This window comes from Teleopsis dalmanni, chromosome X (assembly GCF_002237135.1).
Source record: "Teleopsis dalmanni isolate 2A chromosome X, ASM223713v2, whole genome shotgun sequence".
Taxonomy (NCBI): Eukaryota; Metazoa; Arthropoda; class Insecta; order Diptera; family Diopsidae; genus Teleopsis; species Teleopsis dalmanni.
In genome coordinates, this window is record NC_051848.1 from 54265055 (window position 1) to 54281648 (window position 16594).

General features: G+C 30.3%; 1 protein-coding gene across 1 annotated transcript; it reads right to left on the reverse strand.

Moving 5' to 3' along the window:
* Positions 1-1614: 1614 nt before the first annotated feature.
* On the reverse strand, positions 1615-16239 carry LOC119688066. The gene is made up of 15 exons (XM_038102699.1): positions 15306-16239; positions 14845-15135; positions 10262-10429; positions 9968-10133; positions 9723-9900; positions 7716-8158; positions 7201-7598; positions 7037-7137; positions 6705-6899; positions 6200-6501; positions 4849-5333; positions 4598-4722; positions 4176-4490; positions 1968-2051; positions 1615-1740 (listed from the first exon to the last, which is right to left on the reverse strand). Exons 2-15 carry the CDS (start codon positions 15072-15074, stop codon positions 1616-1618), a joined length of 3315 nt encoding a protein of 1104 aa, XP_037958627.1. The 5' UTR covers positions 15075-15135; positions 15306-16239; the 3' UTR covers position 1615.
* Between the last annotated feature and the right edge of the window lie 355 nt (positions 16240-16594).

Below are 16594 nucleotides of genomic sequence, written 5' to 3' on the forward strand. Positions count from 1 at the left end.
ATGGACGAAAGTGAATTAACATAAAATGTGACTTTTGGTCAATTTCTATGATTATAAAATTGAAGTATTAAAAAAAGAAACATAAAAAAATAACATAGAATGAAGAGTCGTGGAGTTAAAATTTGAGTATCACTTGATTTCCTAGACGATTAATTGCGTTTTGTCTCTCCCAAACATATTAGAACAATAACATATTTTGGATACAAATGGAAATATTGCAGACCATGTTCCAGTCAATATTCTCAGTGAAGTTTTATACTTCGCGGGGAAGCAAAATACCTTAAAACTGATCGAATTCCATATTGAATCGCAACAATATTTCTTCTATGACTTAAAGTTGTTATTGGCATGGTGTATGGTAGGGCAGTTCCATTCTGTTTGGCAATTCCATTGTGTAGTTATGGCGAAAAATAGAAAGAAAGCAGGCGGAACAAAAGCGGAGGAACTGCTCGGACTATGAAAACATTTTCACCTTATTAACCCCTCAACTAACTCTACACCCATAAGTCTTATTGCTTTAATATTGATAAATAACTTATATTTAACGTATATGTATAATATATATATATAAAATATAATATAAATTAATAAATTATTATTAATAATATAAAATAATTAATGTAAATAAGTTATATATTGTTAAAATAATACTTTTATGTTGAGAGTTACATTTTGTTTTTTAATTGCTTAAGTTAAAATTGCACAGAGTTTGTTTTATTTTTAGTTTTTGAAACATTTTCGTTTGTTTTATAAAAAAAAATCGTTCTTCTAGTGTATAAGATACAAAAACAAAGCATTCCTTAAATTAAAAAAAAAAAGAAAAAAAAAAACAGAAGTCCTAATGCATCATTCATTCTCAAAATTTAAAGTTCATACTTTAGTATTCTAAATTAAAGTTATTTTTTTTTTAATTGAACAATTGTATATATGTCTTAATAGCTTGCACTACGACCTCAAAAAGCAATTGTATTATTTGAAACAAAACCATCTTAGGTTTAAAGTCGAATTGAAAATCTTCCAAAACGCAAAGCACAAAACGCTAGTCCATAAACGAATGTTTAGAGAGGTAACAATGACCATGCGCCATGAGATCCAATCAATTCAATCAACTAAAGATATACACTCATATATATACTATAAAGTTAATATTGTGAATTTTGCGGTAACGTTAAAGTATGTCTACGATGTTGCTTTAAAGATTTCTTTTTTAATAGAAAATTTAGCTGCTTTAAGTTCTACTAAATGCAATACGAGTACATCATCAAAGTCAGGAAAGTTCAAGGTATAAACTTGACACGCTTATGGATTTCAATAGTAATTTTTTTTAAATTCAGTCTTTAGATTCCCGGCTTTGTGCATGTGTATCTTGTATGTTTCATATATATATATATGTTATTCTTTATAAATGTATATATATTTTCTTTTTTACTTTTTTTGTTTTGTTTTGTTTTTTGTTTTTGTTTTTGTAAAATGCGTTCTCTGGAAAACATGATATTTATACTAATTTGAATATGTGTATATATATATATAATATAACGGTGAAAATAAATATATAATTTGTGTGTGCAATAATTTTTTAAATTTCATTTTTTGGATGGCAAGGATATTATTAAATTTACTGATCTAGTGAAAAATGTTTTGTTTTTTTCCAAAAACTTTTAAAAAGACCTTTTTTCTTCTGAAGCTTTTGTTGTCCTGTATTTTGCTGGCGACCACGCGACGCATCCTTTGCGGATGAGCCTGTGAAAAATTTAAAAAAAGTAAAGCATTATTTTACATTTTTATTACAGTGAAGTTCCCCTAACTCGAATTATTCCATAACTCGAACTCCCATGTACGAACATTGAACAACTCTTTCTTGCATTTTTCTATCTCTATAACTCGAATTTTTCTTAACTCGAGGTGCCCTTGACGATTCGAGTTAAGGGAATTTGACTGTATTTATTATTGAGCAAAAATTTACTTACATGTGCCAGTTTCATAAGGTTTCGGCGGTGTTTCTATTGTGTTTTCGTTATAAGGAGGTTTATTTTTCCTTTCTTTTGTATTTTCTGAAAAATTAACAAAAAATATACATAAAATTGGGTTATTTTTCACTTATTAATAATATCATTTATTATATTTTAGCATATCGGATTAGAAAATTAAAAAGTTTTTGACTAGCAATGCGCGGATATAAAGTCACCAATAAAGTAAGTCATCGGTCTCAAAATAAATAAAAAATTTAAAATATTTGATCGAGTCAAAAAAAAACTTTTGCGACTATTGAAAAATATTCAAGCAGTAAATAAAACGCCTACTCCAAGGAGTTAAAGAAAATCTTTTGCAACTAACTAGAAACGCTAAAATGGTCGGTCTCAAGATAAGTCTTAATAAGATCAAATATATGTCTATAACAACCACGAAGAAACACTTTCTTACTACAGCCGTTAAAAACCAAATAGTTATAATTGTGGATGTTAAATAGGCCGGCGGCTTATCCTTAGGGGCGACGAAATGGTCATTGTTAGAAGGCATAAAAAACAGAAAATCTAAAACCAATATTGTCGGGCTTATTAAGAAAACGCAAAATAGTTATCACCACAAGCATGAGCATATGCCATTATCGCAGAAAGCCAACACAAAGCTTCACATAGTTGAATTCGTTTCATTGCATAGGATATGAACCGTTACTGTGAAATTTTCAAAATAGTCTAGGCAAATATGAATGCGATCCATATTATTATTGTTGTACCCCGCTGGGGTCTTTAAGTAGAGAACATGAAAGGATTTACTGCAGCTCTATCCCCATGAAGTCGCCCATCTGTTTTCTTGTCTCTCTGCACATACCAATCTAAGTCCAATTGACCTTTGGACTCACCCTCTTAAAGTGGCTGGTTTTTTGCAGGTGGACCCAGCTGGCTGATTTCAATTATAACCTCTTTTTTCCCCGCCTCCTTTCTCCCTCCACCCTTACCTTAAACACCATCCATCCACATCCAAACCCATGTATTCGTCTTATATTCCTTACATAATATCTGCTTTTCAGATCCCGACGGGTTAGAACAACAATAATAGAAGATTTACAAGATGATTACAAAGAATGGGATGGGTTGTGGTTAAAGGTGGGGAAGGGGGGGGGGGATAGAGAAAAGAGGTGGATTGTAGTGAGTGAGATGAAAATTGAAGATCAATCCGGGTCCGGATGTAAAAGTGTGATTCATCGTCACACAAAGTTAATATAAAGCTTCATGTGCTGACATATGTTACATAACATAAGACATAATTGGTTACAAAGAACGGTAAAAAAATATAAAGAAAAAATTAAGAAATATCATTTAACTATATTTAAAATAAGAAAAGAATAAGAAATTAGGCTCCTAATAAAGCACTGGTTTTAGGAGTGCTCTAGCTTATGTATTCAAGCCACCTATTAATACAAACTTCAAAATTGTCACTCACCACGCCCATTACGGTTAACTACAACAATAATCTCAACAGATTTTTAGTGCTGCAAGAGACCCTTTCTGAATAAAAGACATGCCTTACCAAGAACAGAACGATTTTTGTTGAGTAATACTTCTTAATATTTCCATTCTACTGTAGGTTAGAGAAAAGTCGAACAATAGCATAAAATATGACTACAAGCAATTATTTTTGATACAGAAACGTTATTCTATCACATTAGCCAACATCATCTTATGCAGACGATAGCGTGAAGTCTTTCTGGCGAAACACGCTACGTTCTATCACTTACCAAACATCAATCAGGATTGAGATAATAAAGCCCAAGTGAGACTGGGTAGGTCATACTCTGCCTAGACCAATCAGTGACACCACATATAATGGCGTTCAAGTAGAACCCTGTGGTGAGCCGAAGAACGGATAGGCCGGCGCACAGACAAACGGATATAGAAGTGTCATGTATGCAGGGAAGTTGGAGAGATAATTGAAGCTCTTATCTAATAACCATTTTGTATGGAAAAATTTTGATGCGGCCCTAATTCTAGGAGTTAAAGAAATTTATATATATAAAGTATTAAATTTTGTGGACTATCAAAATCACTGTAACGTTTTTAATAGATCCTTGTATTATATATATGCAGACATTGGTTAAACAGTTATTTGTTTATGTTTATGTTTATTAAATTTTTTTAAAAATAAAATTTTTATAAAATATAAAATATTTTACTTACTTTTTTTCGTTATTAAGAGACTAGTAACACGTCTTAAAGCCTCTCGTGGTGATTTATTTAAAAATGATGGTGTCAAATTTGGAGGTAATGTTAAAGGCTTTCTTGAATGGCCAGTGCCAGACATGCCAGCAGCACTATCCCAAACACGTACCGATGATAAACGGTCAATATTTTCGGTAGATGCAGGTCGCATGGATCGTTGTTTTGGATACCAACCACGTGCAGGTACACCAGATAGTCTAAGCATTTCATTTGATGCCAAAGCATGATTCATGGAACGTTGGCGACACATGCCAGTGCCATAATTACTGCCAGCTATATATAAAAAATGTTTAAATAAAATTATCAGCCATAAATATATATATATATATATATATGTATATATATAAATAAAACTTTTTATACATATTGTATATGCTTACCAGAAATGCCAACAATTGAATTGCCCATATTTATACTGTGAGATGTACTTGATCTGGGCGCAGTGCGAGAACCACTAACTGTATTCTCATTTAAGCGTCTATATGGAGTTCGTGGTATGTCACAGCTAATAAAAATTAGAATATATCAATTAAATGAATAAACAATTTATATATTAAAATAAAATGAATTAAAATATATTAAAATATAATATATTAAATATATCAAAAGTATTAAAATATACACAACTTACCCTCTAGCAAATATTGGAGTTTCTGGAAGACTACAAGATGTTTGCAATCGATGTTCTTCGCGTGGAGATTGTTTTAAACTTCGTTTAGTACCATAAGAAACGTAGCGTTTAGTTGAATAGCCACCGGCTTCACAAGTAGGCATTTGTGAACCAGTTGGTGTAGTGATTCCACTACCATAGCCTAAAATCTTTGGTGATTTTTTTCTATAATTTGAATCTATTGACCATGATTTTATTGTATTAACAGAATGTCCGCGATGTGGTGGTACAGCAGGCGGTATATTTTCGAATGTTGGGGGAGATAATGGCAAATCATCCTTTAAACGTCGTAATGAACTTTTATTGTCTTTTGTACGTATTTCTTCACCAGGTGATTGGTTATGTATTTCAGCAGCCGTTGTAGTTGTTTTTGCATAAGGTGTAGGTAGACCATCAGTGGGTATATCTGTCGGAGATGGTGGCAGAGGGGGTAAAGCATCGTAATCCTAATAATTAAAACGTTAAATTATAATATGTTGGTTAAATTTAGTTTAAATATTATGTTTATAATACATACATATATTAATATACTTTATATAAAATATGAACTAAAGTGTGAGAAAGTAAAAATGTTCAGTATGTTACTTAAAATCTATGTTTTTCAAAATTTGACCAGATATATCTTTCAAATATATAATTATAAATATGTTCAGGTTATATATTAGTATATAAAAATTAAGTATATAAAAGTATATAAAAATTATAATTAGAAGGTAAAAATGTTCAGTGTGTTACTTAAATTCTATGTTTTCAAGATCTGAGCAGATATTTATTCCAAATGTATAATTATAAATATGTTCAGGCTATATATTAAGTATATAAAAATTAAGTATATAAAAGTATATAAAAATTATTATTAATCGACTTTTGGCGATAATCTAAGTAGTTATCTGGTCAACTGTAAAATATCGCGAATTGTTATATTTGCCTGTTCTTAAAAATTCTATGTTTTCAAGATCTAGCCAGACATTTATTTCAAATATATAATTATAAATATGTTCAGGCTATATATTAAGTATATAAGTATATAAAAATAATTATTAATCGACTTTAGGCGATAATCAAAGTAGTTATCTGGTCAACTTTAAAACATCGCGAATTGATATATTTGCCTATTCTTAAAAATTCTATATTTTCAAGATCTAGCCAGACATTTATTTCAAATATATATTTTTTTAAATATATAAAAATTGTATTGTACGGTATAAATATTGTTAAATATAATTTAGATCATTATTAATGCAGTTCTGATCGTACTGGATTTGTTTTTCTTCTTTTTATCAAAAATAAGATTCAATAGTTCAATACGTACAAATAAATCAGGATTGGATGAAGGTGGTGAAGGTGGCAAAGGACCAAATGCATTTTGTGAAAGTAACATCTCTTTGGCGCTTTCAGATTTGTGTACACCGGGCCGAAATTCTAAAGTACGTTTTGGTTGCACCACATCACCAACGCGTACCACAGCGATTTCTCCACGTAAAAGTGCACTTATGTTATTTTCTATTTGTTTAAGTGGTGCACAACTATAACTAAAATCGCTATACTGTTCCTCATCTTCTTCCAGTGTTGGTGCCAAATCTGTATGTGGAGTTGTGCTTGTGGTATGTATGTCTGTAATAGATGAAATAGATAATAGATTTTCGAAGTATTACGAATTTTCGATTATTTTATAGTCATGAAATATTTTTAAGTAGCAATAAATTCAGATATGCTCTATATTCATTTTAATGTAGTCTTATATAAACAATATAGTATTTTATAATAAGTTATAATATAAGAAAATATAAAATTTTATTTAAATGCAAATTTCTAACCTTTAAATTCCTCTTTGTTTATGGCACTATTGTTATTAGTATTTATAGCATTATTGCTGTTTTTATAAGCAAAACTATTGACTATATCAAAATTATCGATTCTACTGCTTGAGTCGTCATGAGAACTTTCTTCTTCTGTACTAAGTAAAACATCTGCATCCCTTGACATTTCTTTAGTTAACAATTTCGTAAATCCTACATAATAAAAATAATATAATCAGTATCTTATACAAATAAATATTAGCATTGAATAATAAAACATTAAAAAACACATTTATAAAATAGTTTTTTATAATAATGATATATATATATATACAATAAATTCTTATTACCATCTGGCGGCGTTGCAGTACTACTTATAAGTGGACTAACACGAGTATCCTTTTGGAAAGCATTTTGATGATGAGGCTCAATATTCAAGGATAGTCTTTCCCTATTAATAAATAATAATATTTATAATAACATATAACATAAAATTATATAAAATGATATTCACCTAGGTGATTTTAATGGTGCAGACATTTGTTTAATTGGATCAGGTTCGTCGTATACTTCATTAATTGAGGACTCATCATTATCTTCACTTCTAGTTGAACTTTCACTTTCTGAATATTGCTGAGTCGATTTAAATATATCAACAGCTTTTGGAGGAGACTTTTTAGTCGCACGTCGTATAATAAATGTGCCTTTGCCCAACATATTTGAATGTCGATACATGCAGTTCAATTTCTCTGTGGAAGAATCATCTTCAAAATCATCTAAATATAAAGATGGACCTAAATTATTTGTTAGCGTTTTGCCATGTTCTAACTTTGTTGCGGTTGGTAACTGATCGACATATGGCTGTTCGACGATATGTCTATGTGAAGCAGAGTGGCTTTTTGGAAATTTCGCCTACAAATTAAAATAAATACAAATACAATTATTATTTATTAAATTTATACATTAAATTTTTTCTGGACTTTAGAAATAATATATGATTTATGTAATTATTATTATTTTTTCACTTACACTCTCTCTGGCATGTTTCTTATGTGGATGCAACTTTGATTTTATTTTGCTGTCTTTAAAAGATATTTCCCATGCGATGCTCATTTGTTTACTAGGAGTTTGTTGATTTGAAACCGATAATGGTGATAAGGATTGATCATCTAATGAATCTTCGGAGTAATCATCTTCATCTGCACAATTATATTTCTTTTTGTCATTTTTACTTTTGACTTTTACTTCTTTTATCAGTTTTCCATTTGTTTTATTATCAGAATACGATGTACTATTTGAACTGGATGATGAAGTGGAAGATATTGACGAAACTGGATTCAGTATATGGCAGACTTCTTTATGTTTTTGCACAGACGATATTAAACGCTGTGGTCTATTGGCACGATTACCATCTGTAGGCGGTGAATAGCGACCAGGATATATTGTTACTGGATGCTCATTTAAAATGGGTTCTAAAAAATAAAATGAGTATTAAATATTAATTAAAATTTTATAATAGTATAAATTTTTGATTAACATTGAATAGAAAAAGTGAATTCTATAGCTTATAAATGAAATCTGCATTTCCATTTTTTGGAAAAAAATTAATATAAACTTAAAGAGATAGATAAAGAACGTAACTATATATGTTAAATTTGTTTAAATTTGAAAAGAAAAATATGGCAAAAGTTTTATATATATTTTTGGGAAATATTGATAAAAATGTTAAAAACGGAACTATAATATAATACTATACAGAACTGGGTTTGACCTCCAATAATTTACAATAATTGAACCATTGTTGTAGTTTGTGATAACATATTTAATAAACCATTTGTGAACTAAATAAATGGTTCAGACCACCAGTGGGCACAAAAATCTATTAAACGCGCTGAACAACAATATCCTAAACAAAAGGGAATCATCTTAAAACGAAAAATAATCATAACATACATTATTGTTGTTGTTGTAAAGAATCACAAGACGAATACATGAGTGGGACACATGAGAATGTGGATGAGTATTAGTTGTTGGAGAGAAAATGGGATTATATAGGAGTAAGAATGCATTGGTGGATGAAAGTCCCACTTTCAGGGCAATTTTGTCAAAGATGGTAAGATCTTTGCAACATCGACCGTAAGACCATTTGTAGGACTTTATCTATTCTAGCATAAAAGTCTTTCTAAAAAAAGTTGAATCATTTGCAATTCATGGTAGAAAGCTATTTTGTTCTGTTCCATGTTCTTTCGTGGTAAAATGAAATACAGTTATTAATCAGGGACCGTAACAGTTATCATTAAAAAATAAAAATCAGCTTATAACTGTTATCATTCGCATTTTAAAATAAAACTCAAAAAAAAAATTAAATTTGCTTTATATTATATTCATCAAAAATAACTCTTACATTCTACTTTTTAAATTAAAACGCACAAATAATTGTTATTTTTGCCTTATATATATAAAAATCAAGAATAACTCTTATTTTTGAAAACAAAATATAACTCACACTGGCCTGTGAATATATAGAAATATTTAATTGATTTATATTTTAATACAATAATAGCTACTGGATCTAACGTTTTGGTAAGAGAAATATCAAATCAACTTAAGATATATTTTTAAAGGAAAAGAACATTTTTTATTTGAGCTGAAACACATATTGCATCAAATGCAGTAAAGAAACAAACCACACCAAATTTATAAACTTGTCAAATCGTCAAATGAAGATTGAAACATTTGTTTCCTTAACAGAGATGAGAATAACCAATTAGAAATTCTTAAAAACTTTTTATTGGGTCATCATATGCTTAGTCTCTTACTAAAGGAAAAATAAGGACACTAAAGAACATTATAGGGATTTTTAAATTGATTTGATATATACAAAAACTCTTCTACTTCTACAGACCAATATCTAAATACGTTGAAATCGTTATTTACATCGTAAATAATGTATATCACTACAGATCGATGATCATTGAAGTTTAAAATACGAATTATTAGTGAATATTATGAATTATAATTTAATAATATACATACCAGGTAGCTTAGCAAAGCCACCACGTAGTACGGCATTGTGCACTGCACTAATGTCGATACCAAGTTTATTTCGTTCTCCATTGCAATTATCACGTATTTTACTATCCACAGATGATGAACGAGCGCCACAGCAAGGAAGACTTGAATAGTTTGTAGAAACAGTTGGTTTAACCTTAGGCTATATAACATAAATAAATAAAATTATATATAAGTATATATATAAATTATGTAAATTACGTGCTTACCAAAGTAGTTTGAAATATATTTTGATCCGGTAAAGAATCTGTAGATTTGCTAATATTTTTTTTAGGGCACTCAATACCATTACTGGAAATATTCTTCTTATGTACCTCTAAGGGTGAGCTATTGATTTCAGTTTGTGGCAATTCTTCGCAGGACTTCTTACGTTCACTACAAATGAATATTGGGCTTTATTTATTATTTAAATTATTGCTTACATTATTTTTATAAATAATAAAAACTACTTTAATTGTTTAAATTTTTTATAATTAAATTTATATTGAATGACATTTACTTACTTTTTGCGACTAAGGCTCATATAACCGTCATCTTCTGATTGATTTTCTCCATTGCTTATAACTGGTTTAGCTGATTCTTCGAATTCAGATATGATGTCATCTAAAACTTTGATAGGTTCAGGTATCTCATCAGCAGGAAATGAGTTTAGTGATTTATCTGGTTTATTTCTGGAATGGTTTATTTTCGTTATATTTAGATTACACATAAAACAGAACTTCATTTTGTCAAAAATTTTTTTTTTAAGCGTTAAATGAAGATTCCAATTTCAAACAAAAAAAAAAAATTAGAGGATGAAAACAAAAAAAGATACTTTACTGCATTTACTCAAATGCTTTGTACAAACAAAGATTCAGTTAGCAAAAATCAAAAGTTTAGGCAAAAGGTAATTTGAAGTAGAGAAATAAATGAAGACATACTGCATTAATTTTATATAAAGATATTAATTTCGAATATAACTCTGTGAAAAATAAATTTCTTATAACAAATTATATAAGATAATGAAAAAGAAATAGCATTTGTTAGAACAAAAATTTAAATATTGTAACTCTACAAATGAAATAACACATATGATGCACTTCATTTAGAGCAGTGTGAACATTTAGCAAATATCTTGATTTAACTCTTGATGAAGATATTTTTTCATGCACATCGCTCTGTTATTGAAAAATCCGAAAAAATTTGGAATTGGTAGAGCAAGACTAAAGCGCCAGCTGTCAAGAGATAGCAAAAGCATTAAACATGAATCACACGACAGAGTGTAATCACTTAAAAAGTACATGCTACATAAAGAAGCTAGATGTGTGGGTTCCACATGAATTAAGGTAAATATATTTGATTGATCGAATTGCCATCAGTGAAACATTGCTGAAATGCAACGAAATGGGATCATTTGGTGGGTGTTGAATAATCGATTAAATACAGGAATATCTAACGTAAGCGATCATGGCCAAAGGTCGATGACCAAACAAAATGATTTTAAACCCTAGATTGATGAAAAACACGCTTCTGTTGAGTGTTTAATGGGATTGAAAAGGAATTGTTTATTGTGAGCTGATACAGCCTGATGAAACGGTTAACTCGATCCTCTACTATTTACAACTCGACCGCTTGAACGAAGTACTGAAGGAAAACCGCCCAGTATTGAGGTACTTGGTTGGAAAGTTTTAATGTATCCACCGTATAGTATGGACCTTACACCGTCTGACTATTGTTTGTTTCGGTGTCTGCAAAATTTTCTTAACGGTAAAAAATTGGCCAGCCGAACATCCGCTGAAAATCGCCTGGCCAAGTTTTTCACCGATCAATAACAGAACTTTTAAACCAAATGAATTATGCAGCTACCCGAAAAATGGTAACAGGTCATACAGGATCATACACTTAATCAATATTAGTTTTCAATAAAGTAAATTTTTATTCAAAAAATGTATAAAAAACCGTCGGTACATTTTAAAAGTTATTCTTTTAAAAATCAAAAAGGATTCAGGTAAAGAATGGATTTTCTTGCGATTTTTTAAATGTCGGGGTTAAATAATGCAAATGATAGTAATACACCAAGAAACTTTAATTTACATGTCATATTTTTATTAAAAATTACGTGAGGAAATGAAAGGATAATCTATTAATTACATTAGGGGTCTTGTCTAGATGTTCTATAATTATTTTAAAATTTTGAGTGCAAATCACTGATACTGCTTAATTATATATCAAACTTTGTTACTGGTACTAATGCCAGTAAGTAAGCACAAGATTAATTACAGGGATAAGATTAATGACAAAATAAGCTGAAGTAGGGGAACAGTGTATTATTCCAATCGGTACAAGCGACGAAAGAATATCGAGATTGATAAATAACCCCTACTTCAGTATGGACCTTTTAAAGTGGTTAAATTCGTCCACTATGACACAGGCTAATTTCAATTAAAATCTACTCATCCCTATATCCTTTATTTATTTCATGCAAACCTTCTTTTCACTCTACCCTTACCCAACCATATCTGAACCCGTATTTACGTTGCTGTATTAATGGACTTAATTCATATAACTGTGATAAATAACTATCCAGTAAATAAGTTTTATACATCAAACTCCAAAATAAATAGGAACCTACCACAATGTACAAAGAATTTGTAATAATGACATAGCATTGAATGTGATATCACTTAATCTGTATAAGATGCACATAACTAATCTAATATATACAATTTATTTAAATAAGAACTTTAATTAAATTGTTTCTTAAATCTTTAAAAAACATTTAAATGCAAAGTTAAATACAGAAAATAAAATACCCTGTTGGGCAAAAACTCAATGTTTTTTACAAAATATGATACCGGATTTGGATTCTTTCTGTTCCATTTAGAAGAAGTTGGAAATGTAATAATTTTGGAAAGCCAAATCGAGTTTACCAGTTGAATTTTTAGAAATATCTCTTGGCTTTGAATAAATCGTTGTGAAAAGTTCATTAACAAATTCAGTTGCTGTATTATATTAAATCGAATTCATCAAGGATTTCATCTACCTTGGCACCGTCGTAACAAACAACAATGATGTCAGCCTGGGGATCAGACGAAGAATCATAATTGCCAATAGGTGCCAGTATCGGTTTAATAAGCAATTGGGATGTAAAACTCTCGCTCGACAAACAAAACTTAGGCTTTATAAGTCGCTTATTCTACGCTCATCCTGCGTTTCTGTATGACGTAAGAGCAAGAACCTTATCACAGAATAACAAAGCAGCACTGGGAGTTTCTGAGAGAAAAGTTTTAAGTGAGATTTTTATCTTTAGTCTTCTACGAATTTGTCGTATCGTATCCCAATGAAACATGAGCTGTACGGGCTTTATCGACATTGATATTGTTTAATGACTTAACATTCAGTGAATTCGTTGGCTTTGTGATGATGTGAAAATGGATCAAAATGCTTCAGCGAAAAAGGTATTTGTAGTAGTAGTTGAAAAAAGAAAACGTAGAGTTAGATCATGTCTCTGTGGGCTGTAGAAGTTGAGAAAGCATTAATCACACTTGATGTACGAGTCTAGAGAACGCGTGCACGCATCATAAATGCCTGGAAAGAATGCTGCGTCAAGCCGAAATTCCGTAATTGGTTGTTATAATTAATAATTTGTAGTTTTTTAATAATTTCTACAGTTTTTGTAGAAATTATTTATTGCATATCTTATTGTTTCAGTGCTATTCAGAAACCTTTCTGGTAAGAAAAATATTCTAGCATGAAAATAGTTTCCGGTAGGAAAAATGCTTTTAGCAAGAAAATAGTTTCTAGGAGGAAAATAGTTTTTAGTAAGAAAATAGCTATTTTCTAACAGGAAAATAATTATTAAGGCTCAGTTAGTCGGTACATACCGTAAGAACTTAAGCGAACTTAAGCCAAAGCGAAATACACAATCAACCATACCTATGTATTTTGCTCTGACTTGTTGTTGTTATTGTAACACGCAGGAACCTGTGTGTAAGTAGATAACATGAAAAGATATACAAGACAATAACATGCGTAGGGAAATGAGTGAGTAGTTGTTGAGAGAGATGGAGGGGGAAGGAGATGGGGAGAATTGGGTGGGTGGGATCGCGTTGACTTAAGTTCTTACGGTACGTACCAACTAATTAAGCCTTTAGTAAAAGAAAAAATTAAATTTGTAACAGAAACATAGTTTTTAGTAAATTCGATTAGATTATACCTGCAATCCCTAGTGGATCCACTTAGGCGTATTGGCTCATTGTGTTACCGCATATATAGGAAAAACTCTGGGTTTAAAACCGCCTACAACCTTTAACGAAGCATAAGATGCTATTTAGTGTCAAGTCCTGTAATTGGTTCAGGTCCTCATGAATGGGGGCTCCTAAAATATTAAGTCAAAAACATAGTAGATGAGAGGCACTCTCATCGTCTTCTCCACACCTTATCTGACTTCTCAAATGACAGATTTGATTGAAAAGGTGACCTAATCTTCTAGCATGGTTCGCTAGTTTACAGTAACCTGTAAGTAAACCTAGCAGAAGACCGATATCTCTACGGAGTACCTCAATGAGAATTTTGGATTTCTTTTTATCGGAACGTAGTTTCAATAAGAAAATAGTAAGAAAAATGTTTAAACAAATTATAACTAACTTTAAAAATCAAAGGTGAACTTTTACTTTTGACAGAGCATTCCGGTAATCTATCGTACATAACTAATCTTAAAAATATTCTCATACTCGGATTAGTCTTTCTCTTAGTGAAATAATTCTAGATGTTATTGCCAATTTCACGACAGTTCTCTGCGAAATTAATATGAATATATCCGTTTAGGATTTTAAGGAAATACTTTCTCACTAAAATACACGGTATAGCCACCCCTAATTCTTTGTAGGTAATTAATTAATATAAGTTAATTTTTTAATTCTCATATGAATTTGTCACTTGTCACGCAATGAATAATTAGCGTAAACCACGAATTTAAGTGCTACCGGCTTAAAAAAATAAATAAACATACAAACAAAAAACAATAAAAACAAAAAGCTCGTCGCGTACTAAGTCAAGTTGGGAGTCTTTTTATTAAAACAACCGGCAAAAATAAATGTTTACATACATTTCCATGCTGACATAGTCGGTGTTCGTCTCCTTGACGTCTTCGGCACTGCACGCTGACTGAATAGAAAATTTGTTCATTGTTGTTGTTGTTGCAGGTTCGGTGTCGTCACTGCAATGCACTGTTGCCGTTTCGTTTGTTGCAATTTCATTGGGTTTTGTTGTTGTTTTCAAATCGCTTTCATTAATGAGCAATTCACCATTAGCACAGGATTCCGGTAAAGCAGCCATTATAATTTTTTGTTATAATTTATACAAGTTTTTAAAGTTATGCTGGTTTCACTTAATGTTACTGTAAAAAAAACAACGAAAAAAATAAAATAAAAACAATAAAAATATCGATTTTATTGATTTTGTACAAAAATAGTAAAACAAAAAAATCAATAATGAGATCAATAATGAAAATTATCGAAAAGACCACCACAACAACAAAAACAACAATAACCGTTTCAGCATACTCACCGCTATTAAAATTTTGCTTCTTTGTAGTAATAAAAATATTTGTATACTTTTTTAATTGAAAATTGCAGCACAAATAAAAACATGCAAATTTTTCGCTTCAATAATAAAATCCATAAAAAAATTTATTTTTGTCTCCATCAGCAAATCTGTGTTTAGCCTCCTACTGCTGCTGCCGCTGCTGCTGCTACTGTCGTATCAGTGCAAAGACGTATTTCTCATTTCCTTTTCACTTTTCCTTAAAATTTTTTCTTATTGGAAGATTTTTGTCCAATTACAACTATATTTTTTATTCCATTAGCCAACAAAGAAATTTTGCATATTCCGAAACATTTATTGGCGGTTCTTTTATTTTTATATAATTTTTTTTTTAATTAAATTATTATTGAAAACGTCATTTTGTTACAAATATAAAAATAATTCTAAAAATATTATAGCGCAAATTCGCTTTACTCTTCTCCACATAAATTTCCTGCATTGACTGAATTGACATTAACTGCAAGAGTCTGGAATCGATTTTTTCATATTTTTCGTCGGCATAGGAGGTTTTCGGAGGATACACTGTTTATGCACAATACTGTGTTCATATATATAAGAATATATATACAAACAAACAACGAAGTCGATGTCGATGTCGTTGTACACACAAACATATGGTCAAATGTTTAAATGTGTGCATGCATGTAACTGCAGAAACAACAATTGTTTTCTGAATGAATTTATTTTTATTTGTTTGATCTTTGGCACAATAAATGAATTATAAAATTAGTGTAAGCAAATTTATTTGTTTATTTAATAAACAAAAGTCTCCTTCAACACATCTACGTTTTTGTAGTTTTGAATATACAAATAATAAATTTTATTTAATTATAAATTAGCAAACACTTCGCGAACATCTTGTTTGCTACAACCGTGATATTCCCACTACGGATATTGATTGTCTGGTGCTAAGCAGAGAGTAATAAACTGGATATAACGACAGAATATGAAATTCTGCGGCCGCTGTACACTAATTTTATGTAAAATACAAAAATTTTAAGAAATTATAGTACTCAGACCAACCACGATAACTTAGTACTCGGCAACATTTTACGTAGAATACGCTTTAATGCGACAGTTTTATAAAAACAAATTATATATACACATTGTGTGGCAGAAGCACTTAGCGCGCATATATTCAAAGCAAAGAATACCTTAAAGATATTCTTTGCTTACAACTCAAGCTTAGTAATACGAAATTCATAGCAGTGTTGCAATTTCTACTTCGTGTCAAAAATTATGTAGGAAGCTTA